The 23,415-nt window shown below is 49.5% G+C and overlaps 1 protein-coding gene across 1 annotated transcript in view; it reads right to left on the minus strand.

Moving 5' to 3' along the window:
• VPS45 (vacuolar protein sorting 45 homolog) overlaps positions 1-23,415 on the minus strand; it is an 84,051-nt gene that overhangs the window by 57,591 nt on the left and 3,045 nt on the right. Inside the window, exons 2-9 of the mRNA XM_060256594.1 lie at positions 22,382-22,516; positions 19,185-19,245; positions 12,183-12,262; positions 9,283-9,351; positions 7,256-7,393; positions 5,524-5,634; positions 2,328-2,462; positions 407-520 (exon numbers count right to left, since the gene is read on the minus strand). Coding sequence (XP_060112577.1) covers positions 407-520; positions 2,328-2,462; positions 5,524-5,634; positions 7,256-7,393; positions 9,283-9,351; positions 12,183-12,262; positions 19,185-19,245; positions 22,382-22,516 — 843 coding nt within the window. The remainder of the gene's footprint in view (positions 1-406; positions 521-2,327; positions 2,463-5,523; positions 5,635-7,255; positions 7,394-9,282; positions 9,352-12,182; positions 12,263-19,184; positions 19,246-22,381; positions 22,517-23,415) is intronic.

The following is a 23,415-nucleotide window of genomic DNA, read 5'->3' on the forward strand; positions in this document are numbered from 1 at the left end:
AATTGGACCCCCTGGTCCAATTTTTTTTGAAACTTGGGAGGTATTTTGGAAAGAGACACTGGCTGCTATACTGAAAATTTGGTGCCTCTACCTCAAAAAACAGCCTCTCCAGAGCCCCAGATACCCATGGATCAATTCTCCATTATTTTCTATGGGAATAAATCTCCATAGGGAATAACAGAGTTCCCAGCAGACATTTCCCTCCCCTCCCCCCGCTTTCTGATGACCCTGAAGCGGGGGGAGGGCCTCCAAACCGGGGGATCCCCTGCCCCCACCTGGGGATTGGCAACCCTAAAGACAAGGGTAGTTGGGTGCTCTGGCCCCTCCCAGACCTTTACTTTCCTAGGCCGCAGCTGTGTGACACACCCCAAGCAAAAGTGCTTTCAACCCTCGGTTTCCAAATCACCTTCATGTCTGCAATAGATTCGAGCTTCTGCTGCTCCTTGGGCTTCCTCCGCTGGAAGTCTTCCATGAGGTTCTTGATATTGCTGCCGATCTCTGCGAAGTTCAGGTACATGTTCTATGGACAGGGAAGGGGACTGTTTGAAGAGGACAACCGAGCTGGGAAACCTGGACACTTGGACAAGCCAGGAGATACCACAATGGCTCTACGTCTGTGACCAGGACATACTGGAGCGAGTCTGAGGCCATTAAAACCCCACAGAAGTCTTTGTGGAGACGGGAGGAGGAGTCTGGGGATGGTTTCAAGGCACAGCAACAGCTGGGATGGGGTCCCAAACCTTTTTGAGCCTTCAGACACCTTTGGCATTCGGATACAGGTTAGGGGGCATGACCACAAAATGGCCACCACAGCTGACTTTCAGTCACGCAGGGACAATCCTTGGGTTTCGGTGGCAGCTTCTGCCAAAGCCATGTTTTTAAACGTCGGCACAGCTAATCAAAGGGCCAATCCGAAGCCTTTGGGGGCAAAACTCCCCAATGGGTGCGCCACAGTTTCTAAAAAAGACTTGGTGGGTGACAGGAACAGCGGGTCTGCTGGTGCCATGTCGACAAAAACACATTGAGGGGGATCTCAGAGCAAGGCCGCATTCTTCTGAACATGACATTTCAACATAAGTGGGACAGTGGCTCAGTGGTAGAGCATCTACTTAGTAAACAGAAGGTAACAGGTTCAATTCTCAGCGTCTCCAACACAAAAGGGTCCAGGCAAATAGGCATGAAAAACATATGAACATATGAAGCTGCATTATAGTGAATCAGACCCTGGGTCCATCAAAGTCAGTCTTGTCCACTCAGACTGGCAGTGGCTTTCCAGGGTCTCAAGTGGAGGTTTTTCACGCCTACTTCCCTGGACCCTTTTGAGTTGGAGATGCCAGGGATTGAACCTGGGACCTTCTGCTTACCAAGCAGATGCTCTACCCCTGACCCACTGTCCCTCCCCCAAAGTCAGTCTTGTCTACTCAGACTGGCAGCGGCTCTCCGGGGTCTCAAGCTGAGGTTTTTCATGCCTACTTGCCTGGACCCATTTTTAGTTGGAGATGCTGGGGATTGAACCTGGGACCTTCTGCTTACCAAGCAGATGCTCTGCCACTGAGCCACCGTCCCTCCCCTAACTGGCAGTGGCTCTCCAGGGTCTCAAGCTGAGGTTTTTCATGCTTAATTGCCTGGACCCTTTTTAGTTGGAGATGCTGGGGATTGAACCTGGGACCTTCTGCTTTCCAAGCAGATGCTCTACCACAGAGCCACTGTCCCTCCCTTAACTGGCAGCGGCTCTCCAGGGTCTCATGCTGAGGTTTTTCACACCTCTTTGCCTGGACCCTTTTTAGTTGGAGATGCCGGGGATTGAACCTGGGACCTTCTGCTTACCAAGCAGATACTCTGACACTGAGCCACTGTCCCTCCCCTTAGCCTGAGACTCTGGAGAGCCACTGCCAGTCTGAGTAGACAAGACTGACTTTGATGGACCGAGGGTCTGATTCAGTAGAAGGCAGCTTCCTATGTTCATTTATATATATATAACACCTAGGATAGTAAAACCTCCCCAAGCTGGAGTTTCCAACAAGGAGAACCAGATAATGGAACCGAAAAAGGAATGCAAATTCATGTCTTATTCAGAAAACAGGAGATCCCCAAAAGATTCAACAAAGTCTGAAAGAGAAAACAAATTTTTTTCCGGGGGGGGGGGGAGGGAATTTACACCCAAATGAGACATTCACCTTCGGCAGATGCTGGAAGAAGCGGGTCTCGTGTTTCATGCTGAGCCTGGCAGGAGCAATTTCCTGCCTGCAATCCAAGCTGTCCTATCGGTTGAGGTTCACAAAGCAGTGAAATTTGAACTCAAAACACGCAACGGCCGGTGTACTCACGTTGGCATAAAACTCGTCGTTTTCGGCAGACAAAACCACTTCCCGGAGATCTTTGCTGATGCCCGGGACGCGCGAGAGATCGATCCGGTTGTTGTTAATCCCAAGTAGTTCGTGGACCATGGCCTGGTACGTCCACTGCAGGGGCGGAGAGAGGAGGAGACGACACAGGGCATCATTTCCATGCCCAGACAGGCTGCAGTCCACGAGCACCTCAGACAGCAACTGAGGCAGGATTTACTTTTGTACCCTCAGTAAACCAAAGAACTCGTAGTTTTCAGAAACTCACACATAGGACCAAGTTAGGTTTCCAGGCTACACATATAAACTTTATTAGACTCCAAGCTTTTCCTTTGGAAAGGAGGCTTAAAATATAGGTAGAAAGGCAAATCAATTAGACAACGTCTGTACAATTTCAGAATACAGCATTAAGAAAGTAAGAACATAAGAGAAGCCATGTTGGATCAGGCCAGTGGCCCCTCCAGTCCAACACTCTGTGTCACATAAGAACAGAAGAGAAGCCATGTTCGATCAGGCCAAAGGACCCTCCAGTCCAACACTCTGTGTCACATAAGAACATAAGAGGAGCCATGTTGGATCAGGCCAAAGGCCCCTCCAGTCCAACACTCTGTGTCACGTAAGAACATAAGAGAAGCCCTGTTGGATCAGGCCAATGGCCCATCCAGTCCAACACTCTGTGTCACATAAGAACAGAAGCCATGTTGGATCAGGCCAATGGCCCCTCCAGTCCAACAATCTGTGTCACATAAGAACATAAAAGAAGCCATGTTGGATCAGGCCAGTGGCCCATCCAGTCCAACACTCAAGAGAAGCCCTGTTGAATCAGGCCAGTGGCCCCTCCAGTCCAACACTTTGTGTCACATAAGAACATAAGAGAAGCCATGTTGGATCAGGCCAATGGCCCCTCCAGTCTAACACTCTGTCACATAAGAACAGAAGAGAAGCCATGTTGGATCAGGCCAATGGCCCATCCAGTCCAACAGTCTGTGTCCCATAAGAACATAAGAGAAGCCATGTTGGATCAGGCCAATGGCCCATCCAGTCCAACACTCTGTGTCACACAGTGGCCAATATATGTGTGTGTGTATACACACACACACATACATACATACATATACACACACACACACACACATATATATATGTATATACTGTGGCTAATAGCCACTGATGGACCTCTGCTCCATATTTTTATCCAATCCCCTCTTAAAGCTGGCTATGCTTGTAGCCGCCGCCACCTCCTGTGGCGGCGGCTACAAGCATAGCCAGCTTTAAGAGGGGATTAAGAACATAAGAGAAGCCATGTTGGATCAGGCCAACGGCCCATCCAGTCCAACACTCTGTGTCACACAGTGGCAAAAAATTTTATATATAAACACACACTGTGGCTAATACCCACTGATAGACCTGTGCTCCATATTTTTATCTAAACCCCTCTTGAAGGTGGCTATACTTGTGGCCGCCACCACCTCCTGTGGCAGTGAATTCCACGTTAATCACCCTTTGGGTGAAGAAGTACTTCCTTTTATCCGTTTTAACCTGTCTGCTCAGCAATTTCATCGAATGCCCACGATTGGATAAAAATATGGAGCAGAGGTCTATCAGTGGCTATTAATTCTATGAAAAGCCTAAGTCCCTATTTCAGGGACCTACACCCTGCTAGTCTACATTTTCTTGGTTAGAGTCTAAGTTCCAAGTCCCATTCTATATTAGAGGCCTCTAACAAGAGTTGTTCATTTCATGGTTTGACAAGCACAGAGACCCTCCCTCTGTCTCTAATGCAAGTCAGCAAGCTTCCCCTAAATCTCAGGGTTCATAAGGAGTTTCCACATTCCACATCCCAGAACCACCAGCTTCATTTACACCCTCTGCCAACGGACCAGTTATCTTCACTCTATCTGGTTCTTCTCATAACATCAACAATGATGCAGCCAAATCAATCTATATAAGGCTAAGATTGCCCTCAGACAACTTCTACCTTTAACCTACTTTTCCATCAGCTAGCTCAAAGTCTAAGTGCTTGACAGTGCTGGATAGCTTATGGCCACTTTCATAAGAGAACCAACCCCAAAAGAAATTCTGCCACGTATCCCCTCCTTTTGGTTCTCTTATGAAACAATCACATATTCCCCAGTTATCTTATCTTATCAAGCTCAGCATCTGTTGTTACATAAGGTTTCTTCCAGCCACCACCACGTTACCTTGGCCCGCCCCTGAGCTCCACAAAGCTTTCAAATCAAAGAATCCTAGAGTTGGAAGGAACCTCCAGCGTCATCTAGTCCAACTCCTGCACAATGCAGGAAACTCACAAACACCTCCCCCTAAATTCACAGGATCCTCATTGCTGTCAGGTGGCCATCTAGCCTCTGTTGAAAAACCTCCAGGGAAGGAGAGCCCACCACCTCCTGAGGAAGCCTGTTCCACTGAGGAACCGCTCTTAACAGTCATAGAATCCTAGAGTTGGAAGGAACCTCCAGGGTCATCTAGTCCAACCCCTGCACAATGCAGGAAACTCACAAACACCTCCCGCTAAATTCACAGGATCTTCATTGCTGTCAGACGGCCATCTAGCCTCTGTTTAAAAACCTCCAAGGAAGGAGAGCCCCCCACCTCCAAAGCAGGAAGCCTGTTCCACTGAAGAACCTCTCTAACAGTCAGGAATCGTAGAATAGGATTGGAAGTGACCTCCAGGGTCATCTAGTCCAACCCCCTGCACAATGCAGGAACTTCAGAAATACTTCCCCCTAAATGCACAGGATCTTCATTTCTGTCAGATGGCCATCTAGCCTCTGTTTGAAAACCTCCAAGGAAGGAGAGCCCACCACCTCCTGAAGAATCATAGAATCCTAGAGTTAGAAGGGACCTCCAGGATCATCTTGTCCAACCCCTGCACAATGCAGGAAACTCACAAATCCCTCCCCCTAAATTCACAGGATCTTCATTGCTGTCAGATGGCCATCTAGCCTCTGTTTAAAAACCTCCAAGGAAGGAGAGCCCACCACCTCCCAAGGAGGAAGCCTGTTCTACTGAGGAACCGCTCTTAACAGTCATAGAGTTGGAAGGGACCTCCAGGGTCTCTAGTCCAACCGCCTGCACAAGGCAGGAAACTCACAAACCCCTCCCCCTTCCCTCCCTCTGAGCCCTCCAATGGCCTGAGAGGGGTGCAAAGGAGACTTGCCTGGTTCAGGAGGGGCGTGATGGCATCATCTGAACGGTCCAGGAGAAGCAGCAACGGAGGGACTTCAGTACGCCGGAAGTCAAAGAGTTCGTATTCTTTGGTGATCATTTGCTGTTTGGGGAAGGAAGAAGGGTTTCACTTGGTCAGCCCCCGTTACGCAAGATGGAAAATGCCCCCTGAGATCTCACTACGGCTCGAGAATACCACCTGGGGCCTGTGGGATCTTTGACAACTGAGGGTTACCTTAGAACAAGCAGCCCCAACCTTTTTGGGCCTGTGGACAACCTTCAGAATTCTGACACAGGATGGTGGGTGCAGACACAAAATGGCTGCCGCAGCCTCCCTCTTCTTTGGAGAGCCAGTTTGGTGTAGTGGTTAAGTGTGCGGACTCTTATCTGGGAGAACCGGGTTTGATTCCCCACTCCTCCACTTTTCAGCTGCCGGCATGGCCTTGGGTCAGCCATAGCTCTGGCAGAGGTTGTCCTTGAAAGGGCAGCTTCTGTCAGAGCTCTCTCAGCCCCACCCACCTCACAGGGTGTCTGTTGTGGGAGAGGAAGAGAAATGAGATTGTGAGCCGCTCTGAGACTCTTCAGAGTCGAGGGCGGGATATAAATCCAATATCTTCATCTACCTCACAGGGTGTCTGTTGTGGGGGAGGAAGGTAGAGGAGGTTGTGAGCTGCTCTGAGACTCTTCGGAGTGGAGGGCGGGATATAAATCCAATATCTTCATCTACCTCACAGGGTGTCTGTTGTGGGGGAGGAAGGTAGAGGAGGTTGTGAGCTGCTCTGAGACTCTTCGGAGTGGAGGGCGGGATATAAATCCAATATCTTCATCTACCTCACAGGGTGTCTGTTGTGGGGGAGGAAGGGAAAGGAGATTGTGAGCCGCTCTGAGACTCTTCGGAGTGGAGGGCGGGATATAAATCCAATATCTTCATCTACCTCACAGGGTGTCTGTTGTGGGGGAGGAAGGGAAAGGAGATTGTGAGCCGCTCTGAGACTCTTCGGAGTGGAGGGCGGGATATAAATCCAATATCTTCATCTACCACACAGGGTGTCTGTTGTGGGGGAGGAAGGGAAAGGAGATTGTGAGCCGCTCTGAGACTCTTCGGAGTGGAGGGCGGGATATATATCCAATATCTTCATCTACCTCACAGGGTGTCTGTTGTGGGGGAGGAAGGGAAAGGAGATTGTGAGCCGCTCTGAGACTCTTCGGAGTGGAGGGCGGGATATAAATCCAATATCTTCATTTACCTCACAGGTGTCTGTTGTGGGGCAGAAAGGGAAAGGAGATTGTGAGCCGCTCTGAGACTCTTCGGAGTGGAGGGCGGGATATAAATCCAGTATCTTCTTTAGTCAAACAGCGAAGATCCAGGTGCTGTGGGGGCAGCTGCTACCAGAGCGGTGTTTTTAGAAATCTGCACAGCCAATCAAATCTGTGAAAGACGCAGTGTCCTCAGGAGGGCGGGCAGCAGAGCGGCAAAGACAGTCACATCTGAGCCGGCAAGGCCCCTGACAAAACCTCGCCTCAACCAAAGTCCTTCAGCAGACGCACCTCCCTCGGCCTCTCCATTCGGAAGACAACCTGAGCTGGCCCACCTCACAGAGCGGCCGAGAGCAGGACTGAGGGAATGGGCGCGCACGAGAGCTTTGAACACACAAAAGGTGCTACGTTAAACGTGATTCTTCCTGAAACGGAAGAGCCTGTCAGTCTGGGAAATCAAGACGCACCTTGACACACTCCCCAAGCCTCTTGGCCGTCTCGGAAGAGAGCTGGTAGCGGATCATGGGGCATTTCTTCAGAGACAGCAGCAGGGACGTCAGCCCTTGGGTTGCCCGCGACAACTGGGCGGGATCCCAGCTGTGGCCCTAGGGAAAGAGAAGCCAGAGAGACTGGAGAAGAGAGACGGTGAATAAAGTTCCGGCCCAACACCCCCTGGGCAATCCATGGCACTTTCCGGCAAGAAGACCCTCAGTAACAGGCCGGAAGGGGGGGGCCTGGCTCTGAGGAGACTCTAGAGAGCTCCATCACTCAGGAAGACAGTGCTAAGATAGATCAGGGGGGAAACCTGCTTCTACCTCACTCAGGACGGTCATAGAATCATGGAGTTGGAAGGGACCTCCAGGGTCATCTAGTCCAACCACCTACATGATGCAGGAAACTCACAAACACTTCCCTCTACATTCACACGATCCTCATTGCTGTCAGATGGCCATCTATCCTCTGCTGAAAAACCTCCAAGGAAGGCAAGCCCACCACTTCCCAAGGAGGAAGCCTGTTCCACTGAGGAACCTGTCATAGAATCATATGGAAGGGACCTCCGGGGTCATCTAGTCCAACCCCCTGCACAAGGCAGGAAACTCACAAACACCTCCGCCTAAATTCACAGGATCCTCGTAGCTGTCAGAGGGCCATCCAGCCTCCATTGAAAAACCCCCAAGGAAGGAGAGCCCACCGCAGAAGCATAGAGTTGGAAGGGACCTCCAGGGTCATCTAGTCCAATCCCTGCTCAATGCAGGAAACTCACAAACACCTCCCCCTAAAACCACAGGATCCTCATTGCTGTCAGATGGCCATCTAGCCTCTGTTTAAAAACCTCCAAGGAAGGAGAGCCCACCACCTCCCGAGGAGGAAGCCTGTTCCACTGAGGAACTGCTCTAACGGTCAGGAAGTTCTTCCTAATGTTGAGCCGGAAACTCTTTTGATTGAATTTCAACCCGTTGGTTCTGGTCCTCGCTTCTGGGGTCATAGAAAACAATTCCGTACTATCCTCTCTAGGACAGCCCTTCAAGGACTTGCAGATGGTGATCCTATCACCTCTCAGCCGCCTCCTCTCCAGGCTAAACATCCCCAGCTCCTTCAACCTTTCCTCATAGGACTTGGTCTCCAGAGGAAAGGTTGTCGCAGAGGGTAGCTGTGTTGGTCTGGAATACAAGAGCTGCATTTGAGTCCAGTAGGGCCTTCGAGACGTTTTGCAGGAGAAGGTTTCAAGACCAAAGTTCCCTCTAAGTTGAGTTAACGTGAGCGAGCTCACAGTTTTTTAGCCTCCGGCTCACACATTTTTGTCTTCACTCAGGAAAAAGGGCCCCCAGAGCAAACTAAATGAAGCAGCAGCTCCCAACTTTATTGCCAAGAGCTCACAAAGTGGAATTTTTGCTCACAAGGCTCCGCAGCTTAGAGGAAACGTGGACTACTTTCCCCCTTAACCTGCCTGTGAGCATCCCATTTCTTCCTTGCCAAGGGAAAAGGGGAAGAGAATTTTTGCTCACGAAGACTCTCACAGATGAGTTTTAAGCCTGCCCCAAGTGACCTCAGCATCTAGGGCAGGAGGGGGGGGGGCAGCTTCAATCCCACAACTGTATCTGAATGAGGCTGCAGATATTCTGACCCACTGAACCAAAGGCAAAGTTATGAAAACAGAGTCGACCCACACCCTCCCCTTTCGCCAACATAGCTCTGTCCTAGTTTTGGGTTCTTGGCTCTGGTACAATATGATAAGCAGAAAGGATGCTGGGAAATGACACCAGCTCCCATTTCCAAAATGCTGCCCAAACTAGCCAGCGTTTCCTCCAGCGTCGGGTCTCCAAACGCTAACATTTGGCGGCCGTAGAAGCTGAAGATGGCGGAACTCCGCAGCATGGCTGTCAATAACCCGCCCCCCTTTCAGCCAGACACACGAAGGAGCTCATCTGCCCAAGGAAACGGAAGTCAAAGGAAGCATCGTGTCCTCTCCCCCCACCCCGCCCCCCTCCCGTACCTGGCAGGAGCCCAAGAGGTTGAGGGAAAACACGTGCGGGTTCACGGCAATGAAATCTCCGTAGAATTCCTGCCAAACAAAAGTAAGTCAGGGTTTGGGCTCCTAGCAAGACAGTCACATTTATTGCTATTCTGACCGATGTAAGGCTTGAATCCGTGAGAGTGCTTAGAGATTTTGGAAAGGAAGATAAGGAAGTATTAGCAACAACTGTAGCTGCCATTGTTCTTCCTTTGGAGTCCAAATACAATTTTGAAGCTTATGCCGCTGTCGAAGGTTTTCGAAGAATTGAAACGGAGCAATAAAAAACACCCGGGGTCTTCGTATGAGCTTCATGGGCTAACAGAACTTCTGCGTGGAAATGAATATTTATTGATAATTAACCGTTGCCTGGTGTCAGTCAGGTGGAGAGCCAGTTGCCTGGTGGAGAGCCAGTTTGGTGTAGTGGTTAAGTGTGCGGACTCTTATCTGGGAGAACCGGGTTTGATTCCCGACTCCTCCACTTGCACCTGCTAGCATGGCCTTGGGTCAACCATAGCTCTGGCAGAGGTTGTCCTTGAAAGGGCAGCTGCTGTGAGAGCCCTCTCCAGCCCCACCCACCTCACAGGGTGTCTGTTGTGGGGGGGGAAGGTAAAGGAGATTGTGAGCCGCTCTGAGACTCTTCGGAGTGGAGGGCGGGATATAAATCCAATATCTTCTTCTTCTTCTTCAGTCATAACTGTTTTCGTTATTGGCAGTTTGCTGAGACATGAACACCTGGGGCTGCCTTCTACTGAATCCGTGGTATTGCCTACTCTGACTGACAGCTGCTCTCCAGGGTCTCAGGCAGAGAAAGGTCTTTCCCAACACTTCCTGCCTGGATCTTTTCACTGGAGATGCCGGGGATTGAACCTGGGACCTTCTGCATGCCAAGCAGAGGCTCTGCCACTGAGCTATGGCCCCTCTCAATGGCTCTCCAGGGTCTCAGGCTGAGGTCTTTCCCATCACCTCCTGCCTGCTCCTTTCATCTGGAGATGCTGGGGATTGAACCTGGGACCTTCTGCATGCCAAGCAGAGGCTCTGCCATTGAGCTATGGCCCCTCTCCAGGGTCTCAGGCTGAGGTCTTTCGCATCACCTCCTGCCTGGTCCTTTTAACTGGAGATGCTGGGGATTGAACCTGGGACCTTCTGCATGCCAAGCAGAGGCTCTGCCACTGAGCTATGGCCCCTCTCCAGGGTCTCAGGCTGAGGTCTTTCCCATCACCTCCTACCTGGTCCTTTTAACTGGAGATGCTGCCGGGGATTGAACCTGGGACCTTCTGCATGCCAAGCAGAGGCTCTGCCACTGAGCTATGGCCCCCTCTCTCCATGGCTCTCCGGCTGAGGTCTTTCCCATCACCTCCTGCCTGCTCCTTTCATCTGGAGATGCCAGGGATTGAACCTGGGACCTTCTGCATGCCAAACAGAGGCTCTGCCACTGAGCTATGGCCCTTCTCCATGGCTCTCCAGGGTCTCAGGCTGAGGTCTTTCCCATCACCTCCTGCCTGGTCCTTTTAACTGGAGATGCTGGGGATTGAACCTGGGACCTTCTGCATGCCAAGCAGAGGCTCTGCCACTGAGCTATGGCCCCTCTCCAGGGTCTCAGGCTGAGGTCTTTCCCATCACCTCCTACCTGGTCCTTTTAACTGGAGATGCTGGGGATTGAACCTGGGACCTTCTGCATGCCAAGCAGAGGCTCTGCCATTGAGCTATGGCCCCTCTCCATGGCTCTCCAGGGTCTCAGGCTGAGGTCTTTCCCATCACCTCCTGCCTGCTCCTTTTTAACTGGAGATGCCGGGGATTGAACCTGGGACCTTCTGCATGCGAAGCAGAGGCTCTGCCACTGAGCTATGGCCCCTCTCCATGGCTCTCCAGGGTCTTAAGGAGAGGTCTTTCTCATCACCTCCTGCCTGGATCTTTTCACTGGAGATGCCGGGGATTGAACTGGGGGTTCTGCATGCCAAGCAGATGTTCTGAGCCCCAGCCCCTTCCCTCTTCTGGACTGACTGCCACATTTTGACCATCCTTCCCTTGCAAGACAACATTTTGCACAAAACAAGGCAAGAGAAAAGGCAGCAAGCGCACTATGCTAGCAGCCCTCTGCTCCAAAATGCTCCTCACTCTCCGCTAACAAAACAAGAACCCGATACTGTGTGGTGCGACTGCATGATGTCAAATGAGGCCAAGGATCTTTTACACATGATCAGCGCAGGCTGTCTTTGAACCAGACCGCAAAGCCAAGTGAGGCTAGCCAGTTCAACACAAGAGCTCTTCTTGGTCTGAAGCACTTCCAAGCGATAACATATTCAAATATGTTGTTGAAGGCTTTCACAGCTGGAGTCCATTAGTTGTTGTAGATCTTCCGGGACGTGGTAGCATTTCAACAGCCAAACCGTATACAAAAGAACCCCCTCAAGTAAGCTCCTCCATTAGCGTGCCACAGCCTGGGAAGCTCCCACAAGATAAGGACTCAGCCCTACCTCACCTGCCTGAGTAGATACCAATTACCCGCCTACCAACTTCTTCTCAATTTGACCCAGAGAGAACTCCAGTTTTCTGGGTTACACCTCTGAGGATGCCGGTCACAGTTGCTGGCGAAACATCAGGTCTCACAATGCCAAGACCACGGCCACACAGCCCGGAAAATCTACAACAACTAAATAGTCAAATATTCCCAATGTCCAAAATCCGAAGAGTCGTTTTAGACAAACACAAGGAGGTTCTGACCCTCTTTTCGGATCCTTTGCTGGGAGACAGTCACACCAAACCCCACACATCTTTTGGCACCCCTCCTCAGTTTAGCTTGCCACGTAGCACAGAGAAGCAACTGTTCCAGAAGCAACGGAAGGGCACTCTCAGACACCTTGTTCTCTGGCGTCACGTACCTGGACTTCGGCGACCACTTCCTGCTCGTCCGCCTCGGCCAGCGACTTAATGTCACTCTTGCTGATGACATTGCTGAAATCTGAAACGAGGCAGCAAAGAGGTAGACGCAGGGCAAGCAAATGGGGAGCACGCTCAGCACCAGTTCACAAAGGCTTTCAAGTTTCCTTACGGGAAATGTGGGCCGGAGACAAAAATTCTCACGACTCCAGGGGAAAGGGCTACCACCGGCCTCCCTTAACTATTCTGCCAGCCAGAGGCCAAGGGATTATTTTAGGTTTGGAGCTGTTGATTTTTTAATGGCTTTAACAGACAGACTCACTTTGCACTGAGTTGTGCATGCCTCTGATTTTTTTTTTTTAAATTAAAAACCAGTAAAAACTTTGGTACAAAACCGAATAAACAGCACTGTCTACTGGTCAGGGGTATCGTAGCTCCTGCATTGACAAGGGCTAGACTAGATGATCTTCATGGCCATTCCCAACGCTGAGATTCAATAAATTATTCAATGAGCAGGACAGTAGAGATGGCAGGTGTTACAAATCATTATTCACTGTAGAACTTCTAATCGTTTCCGCCAAACAAACTTGTTACAGGCCACACAGCAGAAAAATCGCCTTTCTCTCTCTTTTGTCTCTTCTCCCTAAATCTCCATTAAGGTCTTTCGTGTCACTGACCTATTACTATTTCAGAGAAGCTCCAAGAAGAAGGAAACAGAATCTGCAAACGATGCATTTCCATGGGGCAACCATGACATCTAGAGGCCAGACTAGGTTCACTCACACTAACTAATGACTCAGCCCACAAGTTTGGCGGGGCTGATAGTAAGAGATTCGTTTGTTCCTCCGTGGATTCCAAGTTGGGTCATTATGAACTATCTAAACAATTTTTGCTCAATATGGAGCATAATCTGGTTAAACCCTTTCTCAAACAGAGGATCGTGGATGTCGAAAGACAGCATGATCTGAATCAGCTTAAAGGTTATCTACCAGGAATAGAGGAGCTACACAAAATAACACTGATGCCATACTTGCGAAACCTTGACAAAGCAGAGTATAGGAGAGCATTTACTCTTCTCAGATTTGATATGTTACCGTCAGCTATTATTGAAGGCAAATACACAGGACAATTATATGAGGAGAGATTGTGCATTTGTGGGGACAATAAACCGGAAGATAGGGAACATGTATTATTCCAGTGTAAATTATATCAGCGCATTAGGGCCGATTACATATTCCCGATCTGTTCCAGGGTCCCTGGAAGGAATATTAGATTTCAGCTAGATAAATTATTGGCCGATAGGAACAATAATTAAAGGAATCACTTTAAGTGTGGCAAAATTTGCTTCGCGAGCAATAAGACTCCGGAAGCAATTTCTAAGGGAAATACCCAGTTGAACGCCTCGGTTCTGGAACTTAATCAGTGTTTTGGGGAGGAAATCATATTTTATACCGTGTATGTCTTATTTTCATTATAGTACTTTTATCTGATTGTATTTTATTGAGTTATTTGTATTTAATTGATTGGTCTTTGACCGTATTAAACTTTGATTGACAGATACCAATAAATGCTGATCCTTTCTGTAGAACAACGTTGGGAGCCCAGTGGCGCCTTTAAAACCCACAAAGTTTAATTCTGGGTATCAGCTTCCATGCGCATTCATGAAAGGCACCACTGGACCCAAACTCTGTTCTGTTGCTTCAGAACAACATGGCTACTCACCTGACCCTTTCTGTAACAATTCAGTAACAGCAACAAAAGGAAGAGTCCTGCGGAACCTAAATACTAGCAAAACGTATTCCAGGTAGGTAGTCCTACTGGTCTGAAGCAACAGAACAATTGAACTCTGACTCAGAAAAGCTGATGCTGGAATCAGGCCTGGTTGCCTTTGAGGTGTCACCAGACACCTGGTTCTATGTGGCTAGTGCCGACCAACCTGGCTACTCATCTAGCATGAATAATATTTAATAGCACAGCCATGACACACACATACAAACTAAACAAGAAAAGGGTTCTGTCTTCCCTCCTTCACAGCCTAGAGATTTGAACTCACTTTGAGAAATCTATACCAATTTTGTCCTGAGCCAAAAATTACTATTATTATTATTATTATTAGTTTATTTATATTCTGCCTATTCCCCCACAGGGGCTCAGAGAGGAGTACAACATAAATAATAAAATCACAAAAAAATCACAACAGCATCACAATAAAAACCAATTACAATATTCAGTACAACAGAATCGTCCATAAGAACATAAGAGAAGCCCTGTTGGATCAGGCCAATGGCCCCTCCAGTCCAACACTCTGTGTCACGTAAGAACATCAGAGAAGCCATGTTGGATCAGGCCAATGGCCCATCCAGTCCAACACTCTGTGTCACATAAGAACATAAGAGAAGCCATGTTGGATCAGGCCAATGGCCCCTCCAGTCCAACACTCTGTGTCACATAAGAACATAAGAGAAGCCCTGTTGGATCAGGCAAGTGGCCCCTCCAGTCCAACACTGTGTGTCACATAAGAACATAAGAGAAGCCCTGTTGGATCAGGCTAATGGCCCATCCTGTCCAACACTCTGTCTCATAAGAACATGTTCTTATGTTCTTAGGTGCCACCACTAAGAAAGGCTTGTCTCGGTTTGCCCCCCATCCCTCCTCTGTTAGAGGGGGCCCAGAGAGCAGGCCTTAAGCTGCTTATCAGAGCGAATTTTAACGTCAAGTAGAACAACCTGGTCTAAAAGCGGTGGAAAACCAGTCCAAGTGGGATTAATAAAAGGGAACACAGGCTGTGGCAAATCAAATGCAAGACTGTGATCAGGCAGGCAAAAAGGGACTATGAGGAGCATATTGCAAAAAACATAAAGACCAACAATAAAAATTTCTTCAAATATATTAGAAGTAGGAAACCAGCCAGGGAAGCAGTGGGGCCCTTGGATGACCATGGGGTAAAAGGATTACTGAAGAAGGATAGGGAAATGGCTGAGAAGCTGAATGCATTTTTTGCCTCCATCTTCACCATGGAAGATGAGAAGTGTTTGCCCGCCCCAGAACCACTAATGTTGGAAGGGGTGTTGAAAGACCTGAGAGATTGAGGTGACAAAAGAGGAGGTCCTACAACTAATAGATGAATTAAAAACTAATAAGTCACCGGGTCCGGATGGCATACATCCGAGAGTTCTCAAAGTACTCAAAGTTGAACTTGTGGATCTTCTAACAAAAATCTGTAATCTTTCATTGAAATCTGCCTCCGTTCCTGAGGACTGGAAGGTAGCAAATGTCACCCCATCTTTAAAAAGGGTTCCAGAGGAGATCCAGGAAATTACAGGCCAGTCAGTCCGACTTCAATACCGGGAAAGTTGGTAGAAACCATTATCAAGGACAGAATGAGTAGGCACATTGATGAACACGGGTTATTGAGGAAGACTCAGCACGGGTTCTGTAGGGGAAGATCTTGCCTCACTAACCTGCTACATTTCTTTGAGGGGGTGAACAAACATGTGGACAAACGAGACCCGATAGATGTTGTTTACCTTGATTTCCAGAAAGTTCCTCATCAAAGGCTCCTTAGAAAGCTTGAGAGTCATGGAGTAAAAGGACAGGTCCTCTTGTGGATCAAAAACTGGCTGAGTAGTAGGAAGCAGAGAGTGAGTATAAATGGGCAGTCTTCGCAGTGGAGGACGGTAAGCAGTGGGGTGCCGCAGGGCTCGGTACTGGGTCCCATGCTCTTTAACTTGTTCATAAATGATTTAGAGTTGGGAGTGAGCAGTGAAGTGGCCAAGTTTGCGGATGACACTAAATTGTTCAGGGTGGTGAGAACCAGAGAGGATTGTGAGGAACTCCAAAGGGATCTGTTGAGGCTGGGTGAGTGGGCGTCAACGTGGCAGATGCGGTTCAATGTGGCCAAGTGCAAAGTAATGCACATTGGGGCCAAGAATCTCAGCTACAAATACAAGTTGATGGGGTGTGAACTGGCAGAGACTGACCATGAGAGAGATCTTGGGGTCGTGATAGATAATTCACTGAAAATGTCAAGACAGTGTGCGTTTGCAATAAAAAAGGCCAATGCCATGCTGGGAATTATTAGGAAGGGAATTGAAAACAAATCAGCCAGTATCATAATGCCCCTGTATAAATTGATGGTGCGGTCTCATTTGGAGTACTGTGTGCAGTTCTGGTCACCGCACCTCAAAAAGAATACTATAGCATTGGAGAAAGTCCAGAAAAGGGCAACTAGAATGATTAAAGGGCTGGAACACTTTCCCTATGAAGAAAGGTTGAAACACTTAGGGCTCTTTAGCTTGGAGAAACGTCGACTGCGGGGTGACATGAGAGAGGTTTACAAGATTATGCATGGGATGGAGAAAGTAGAGCAAGAAGTCCTTTTCTCCCTTTCTCACAATACAAGAACTCGTGGGCATTCGATGAAATTGCTGAGCAGTCGGGTTAGAACGGATAAAAGGAAGTATTTCTTCACCCAAAGGGTGATTAACATGTGGAATTCTCTGCCACAGGAGGTGGTGGTCGCTGCAAGAATAGCCACCTTCAAGAGGGGTTTGGATAAAAGTATGGAGTAGAGGTCCATGCAGTGGCCAAAGCATATTGTCGGAACTGTCTGGGGCAGTGATGCTCTATATTCTTGGTGTTTGGGTGGAGGAGGTAAAGTGGAAAGGCTTCTAACCCACTTGTGAACCTCCTTTCTTTTTTGGCCACTGAGTGACAGAGTGTTGGACTGGATGGGCCATTGGCCTGATCCAACATGGCTTCTCTTATGTTCTTATGTGACACAGAGTGTTGGACTGGATGGGCCATTGGCCTGATCCAACAGGGCTTCGCTTATGTTCTTATGTGACACAGAGTGTTGGACTGGATGGGCCATTGGCCTGATCCAACAGGGCTTCTCTTATGTTCTTATGTGACACACAGTGTTGGACTGGAGGGGCCACTGGCCTGATCCAACAGGGCTTCTCTTATGTTCTTATCTGACACAGAGCGTTGGACTGGAGGGGCCATTGGCCTGATCCAACATGGCTTCTCTTATGTTCTTATCTGACACAGAGTGTTGGACTGGAGGGGCCACTGGCCTGATCCAACAGGGCTTCTCTGATGTTCTTATCTGACACAGAGTGTTGGACTGGAGGGGCCATTGGCCTGATCCAACAGGGCTTCTCTTATGTTCTTATCTGACACACAGTGTTGGACTGGAGGGGCCACTGGCCTGATCCAACAGGGCTTCTTTTATGTTCTTATCTGACACAGAGCGTTGGACTGGAGGGGGCATTGGCCTGATCCAACATGGCTTCTCTTATGTTCTTATGTGACACAGAGTGTTGGACTGGATGGGCCATTGGCCTGATCCAACAGGGCTTCGCTTATGTTCTTATGTGACACAGAGTGTTGGACTGGATGGGCCATTGGCCTGATCCAACAGGGCTTCTCTTATGTTCTTATGTGACACACAGTGTTGGACTGGAGGGGCCACTGGCCTGATCCAACAGGGCTTCTCTTATGTTCTTATCTGACACAGAGCGTTGGACTGGAGGGGCCATTGGCCTGATCCAACATGGCTTCTCTTATGTTCTTATCTGACACAGAGCGTTGGACTGGAGGGGCCACTGGCCTGATCCAACAGGGCTTCCCTTATGTTCTTATCTGACACAAAGTGTTGGACTGGAGGGGCCATTGGCCTGATCCAACTGGGCTTCTCTTATGTTCTTATCTGACCCACAGTGTTGGACTGGAGAGGCCACTGGCCTGATCCAACAGGGCTTCTCTTATGTTCTTATCTGACACAGAGCGTTGGACTGGAGGGGCCATTGGCCTGATCCAACATGGCTTCTTTTATGTTCTTATCTGACACAGAGCGTTGGACTGGAGGGGCCACTGGCCTGATCCAACAGGGCTTCTCTTATGTTCTTATGTGACGCAGAGTGTTGGACTGGAGGAGCCATTGGCCTGATCCAACAGGGCTTCTCTTATGTTCTTATCTGACACAGAGTGTTGGACTGGAGGGGCCATTGGCCTGATCCAACATGGCTTCTCTTATGTTCTTATCTGACACAGAGCGTTGGACTGGAGGGGCCACTGGCCTGATCCAACAGGGCTTCTCTTATGTTCTTATGTGACGCAGAGTGTTGGACTGGAGGAGCCATTGGCCTGGTCCAACAGGGCTTCTCTTATGTTCTTATCTGACACAGAGTGTTGGACTGGAGGGGCCATTGGCCTGATCCAACATGGCTTCTCTTATGTTCTTAAACCTCGGTCCCAGACCGCTCACGGCCTTAAAGGTCATAAGCAGAACCTTAAATCTAACTCGGTACTCAATTGGAAGCCAGTGTAGCTGATTCAGCACAGGTAGAATGTGTGCTGTCTGTGGCGTTCCCATCAGGACTCACGCCGCCGCATTCTGGACCCGTTGGGAGTTTCCAGTTTGAAGTCAAGGGTAGGCCAGCGTAGAGTGAGTTACAGTAGTCTACCCTGGGGATGATTCTCTAATTCTATATCTATGTAAATAATACATGTAGTCAAGATGGATTTATATGAAGAAGAAGAAGAAGAAGAAGATATTGGATTTATATCCCGCTGTCCACTCCGAAGAGTCTCAGAGCGGCTCACAATCTCCTTTTCCTTCCTCCCCCACAACAAACACCCTGTGAGGTGGGTGGGGCTGGAGAGGGCTCTCACAGCAGCTGCCTTTTCAAGGACAACCTCTGCCAGAGCTATGGCTGACCCAAGGCCATGCTAGCAGGTGCAAGTGGAGGAGTGGGGAATCAAACCCGGTTCTCCCAGATAAGAGAGCTCTGGCTGACCCAAGGCCATGCCAGCAGGTGCAAGTGGAGGAGTGGGGAATCAAACCCGGTTCTCCCAGATAAGAGTCCGCACACTTAACCACTACACTGAACTGGCTCTCCAGTTTGAAATGCTGTGGCACAGTGGACCGCTGTGAATACAGTCAAGGGGCAGGGAGGAGGTATTCAGAGACAATGCGGAAAAGGATGACGCATACTTACAAATGAAATAGATGCTGTATTTTGGCCTGCGCAGCTCCTGGATAAGGTATTCCACGTTTTCCTAAACAACCAAAGGAGAACATAAGAGAACATAACCATAAGAGAAGTCCTGTTGGATCAGGCCATTCCTGTGACTGTCTCTACTGCCTTTTGTGACCGCTACTGCCACACAGTAGCTGAAACCCAGGTGCCATCAGGAGGTCCACCAGTGGGGCCATAACTCCTCCAGAAGCCTTCCCACTCTTGCTCCTCGAACACCAAGAAGGCAGAGCATCCCTGCCCCGGAGAAAGTGTTTCCACCTAATAGCTACCGATGGGGCATGGGCAAGAAAGCAATTTTATCTGAAACATGTTCTGACCCACCCTTGTTCAAACCAAAAGTGTTAGGAGACCAGTTCGGCAGCTGCGGAGTCTAAGAGCTGGCTAAGAGCAGTGCTCCCTCTAAGCTGAGTTAGTGTGAGCTAGCTCACAGGTTTTTGGCCTCCGGCTCACACATTTTTGTCTTAGATCAGGAAAAATAGTCCCAGAACAAACTAAAATGCAGTAGCTCAGAAGTTTAATGCCAGGAGCCAGGGTTAGAATTCTAGCAGGAGCTCCTTTGCGTATTAGGCCACGCACCCCTGATGTAGCCAATCCTCCAAGGCTCTTTTTTGTAAGCTCTTGGAGGTCTCGCTACATCAGGGGGTGTGGCCTAATATGCAAAGGAACGCCAGCTAAAATTCCGCCCTGCTAGAATTCCACCCCTGCCAGTAGCTCACAAAGTAGAATTTCTGCTCACAAGACTCCATATTGAACAAACATATTTGAACATATTGAACATATGAAGCTGCCTTATACTGAATCAGACCCTCGGTCCATCAAAGTCAGTATTGTCTACTCAGACTGGCAGCGGCTCTCCAGGGTCTCAAGCTGAGGTTTTTCACACCTATTTGCCTGGACCCTTTTTTTTGGAGATGCCAGGGATTGAACCTGGGACCTTCTGCTTCCCAAGCAGATGCTCAACCACTGAGCCACTGTCCCTCCCCGTCCCTCACCCACCCTCCATGGCTTAGAGGGAACACTGACTAAGAGATTTTCCAAGCTGACCCAATGTCTAGCCATCACAAGGAGGGCAGGGAGCAGGTAGGCACCACATCCCCCGCACCGGGCCTGGATCCAGCTCAGCTAAAAGTCCTCTCCCACAAAATATCAGTACAAGAGCCCCTCTACATGGGGCTGCCCCTGTGCCGAACTCGGAAACTGCAGCTAGTGCAGAATGCAGCAGCCAGACTGCTATTGGGCCTACCCCGGTGGGAACATGTGCAGGCTAGGCTGCGGGAGCTGCATTGGCTGCCAATTGTTTACCGAGTTCGTTACAAGGTGCTGGTTATTACCTTTAAAGCCCTATATGGCTGAGGACCTGTTTACCTTAGGGACCGTCTCTCTCCATATGTTCCCCAGGGAGCACTACGATCCAGTTCACAAAACCTTCTGGAAGTACCTGGGCCAAAAGAGGCCAGACTAAAAACAACTAGAGAACAGGCCTTCTCTATAAAAGCACCCCAATGGTGGAACCAGCTGCCGGAAGAGGTGCGGGCCCTGCGGGATCTTGGCCAATTCCGTAGGGCCTGTAAAACTGCCCTCTTCCGGCTATCCTTCTAAGATGGAGCTTGGAATAAACATCACGCCATCATTAACATTAACATAACTGAGATAGCAGCACTATTAGATTATATTTTTTAGACTGTTTTTAGATTATTTAAATATTTAATTGTTAACTGTATTGAACTGTATAAACTTGTTTTACTGTTTTAATATGGCTTTTGCCATGTCCTGTAAGCCGCCCTGAGCCTGCCTCGGCGGGGAGGGCGGGGTATAAATAAAATTTATTATTATTATTAAGAGTTACCTGCTCTGGGTTATGAAACGCCTGAAGATTAGGGAGCGAAGCCTGAGGGAGGCTGGGGTTTGGGAAAGGGCAGGGCTCAGCAGAGGATAATGCCGTAGGAGGCAGCCTCCAAAGCTGGCATTTCCTCCAGGGGAACTGAGCTCTGTAGTCTGGAAATCAGTCCAGGAGATCTCCAGGGGCCCCCTGGAAGGTGGCAACCCTGAATTCTGTACAGAATGTCACTGTCACTTCTGTTGGCACTCTGTTCCTGCAAAGAGCTTGCCAAAAAGTGTTGCCTCTCCCAGGTTGGGAAATTCCTGGAGACTTGGGGGTGGAGGCCGGGGACACGAGTGGGATACAAGGCCATCGAGATCGCCCTCCAAAGCAGCCATTTCCTCCAGGGAGAGAGCCAGTTTGGTGCAGTGGTTAAGTGCACGGACTCTTATCTGGGAGAACCGGGTTTGATTCCCCACTCCTCCCCTTGCAGCTGCTGGAATAGCCTTGGGTTAGGCATCGCTCTGGCAGAGTTGTCCTTGAAAGGGCAGCTTCTGGGAGAGCTCTCTCAGCCCCACCCACCTCACAGGGTGTCTCTTGTGGGGGAGGAAGGGGAAGGAGATTGTAGGCTGCTCTGAAACTCTGTCCTTGAAAGGGCAGCTTCTGGGAGAGCTCTCTCAGCCCCGCCCACCTCACAGGGTGTCTGTTATGGGGGAGGAAGGGAAAGGAGATTGTAGGCCGCTCTGAGACTCTGTCCTTGAAAGGGCAGCTTCTGGGAGAGCTCTCTCAGCCCCACCCACTTCACAGGGTGTCTCTTGTGGGGGAGGAAGGGAAAGGAGATTGTAGGCCGCTCTGAGCCTCAGTCCTTGAAAGGACAGCTTCTGGGAGAGCTCTCTCAGCCCCACCCACTTCACGGGGTGTCTCTTGTGGGGGAGGAAGGGGAAGGAGATTGTAGGCCGCTCTGAAACTCTGTCCTTGAAAGGGCAGCTTCTGGGAGAGCTCTCTCAGCCCCACCCACCTCTCAGGGTGTTTGTTGTGGGGAAGGAAGGTAAAGGAGATTGTAGGCTGCTCTAAGATTCTGTCCTTGAAAGAGCAGCTTCTGGGAGTGCCCTCTCAGCCCCACCCACCTCACAGTGTGTCTCTTGTGAGGGAGGAAGGGGAAGGAGATTGGAGGCCGCTCTGAGATGCAGAGTTAGGGTGGGATATAAATCCAATATCATCATCATCATCTTCTTCTCTGCAGCTGTGATTCTGGGGGATCTGCAGGCCCCACCTTGCAGCTGCCAATTCTACTATCTGGGAATCAATCTGGGCTAAAGCAGGGAATGCAAAATACCTTCGTAGGCCGCAGGAAGCAAATCGCTTTCAAGTGCTTCATGTTCTCCCGGTTGGCCGAATCGATGCGCTCAAAGAGGTAAACTTCCTTCTGCAAGATTTCTGACTGGGTGTACACCACACTCACAATGCTGGTCTGCCAAAGAGAACACCGAGGGAGGAGCCGTCAGCAAGATCTCCACTCACCTGTCCATCCTGTGTGATGCTCAGTGGGGGAAGGGGAACTACCTTCTCCAGTTATCTGAAGCAAAAAGACAGTATCCTAACACTCTGAGCCTAAGAGTCTTAGCTCCCAGGACTCTGCTAAATAGAATCAGAGAATCATACAGTTGGAAGGGGCCTCTAGGGTCATCTAATCCACCCCCCTGCACAATGCAGGAAACTCACAAACACCTCCCCCTAAATTCCCCCCTAAATTGCTCTCAGATGGCCATCTAGCCTCTGTTTAAAAACCTCCAAGGAAGGAGAGCCCCCCACCTCCCGAGGAGGAAGCCTGTTCCACTGAGGAACTGCTCTTAACAGTCATAGAATCATAGAATTGGAAGAGACCCCCAGGGTCATCTAGTCCAACCCCCGCACCATGCAGGAAGCTCACAAATACCTCCCCCTAAATTCACAGGATCTTCATTGCTGTCAGGTGGCCGTCTAGCCTCTGTTGAAAAACCTCCAAGGAAGGAGAGCCCACCACCTCCCGAGGAGGAAGCCTGTTCCACTGAGGAACCACTCTTAATAGTCATTGAATCATAGAGTTGGAAGGTACCTCCAGGGTCATCTAGTCCAACCCCCTGCACAAGGCAGGAAACTCACAAACCCCTCCCCCTAAATTGACAGAATCCTCATTGCTGTCAGATGGCCATCTAGCCTCTGCTGAAAAACCTCCAAGGAAGGAGAGCCCACCACCTCCCGAGGAGGAAGCCTGTTTCACTGAGGAACCGCTCTAACTGTCAGGAAGTTCTTCCTAATGTTGAGCCAGAAACTTTTGATTTAATTTCAACCCGTTGTTTCTGGTCCTCCCTTCTGGGGCCATAGAAAACA

Source organism: Heteronotia binoei, chromosome 1 (assembly GCF_032191835.1).
Source record: "Heteronotia binoei isolate CCM8104 ecotype False Entrance Well chromosome 1, APGP_CSIRO_Hbin_v1, whole genome shotgun sequence".
NCBI classification, from domain to species: Eukaryota; Metazoa; Chordata; class Lepidosauria; order Squamata; family Gekkonidae; genus Heteronotia; species Heteronotia binoei.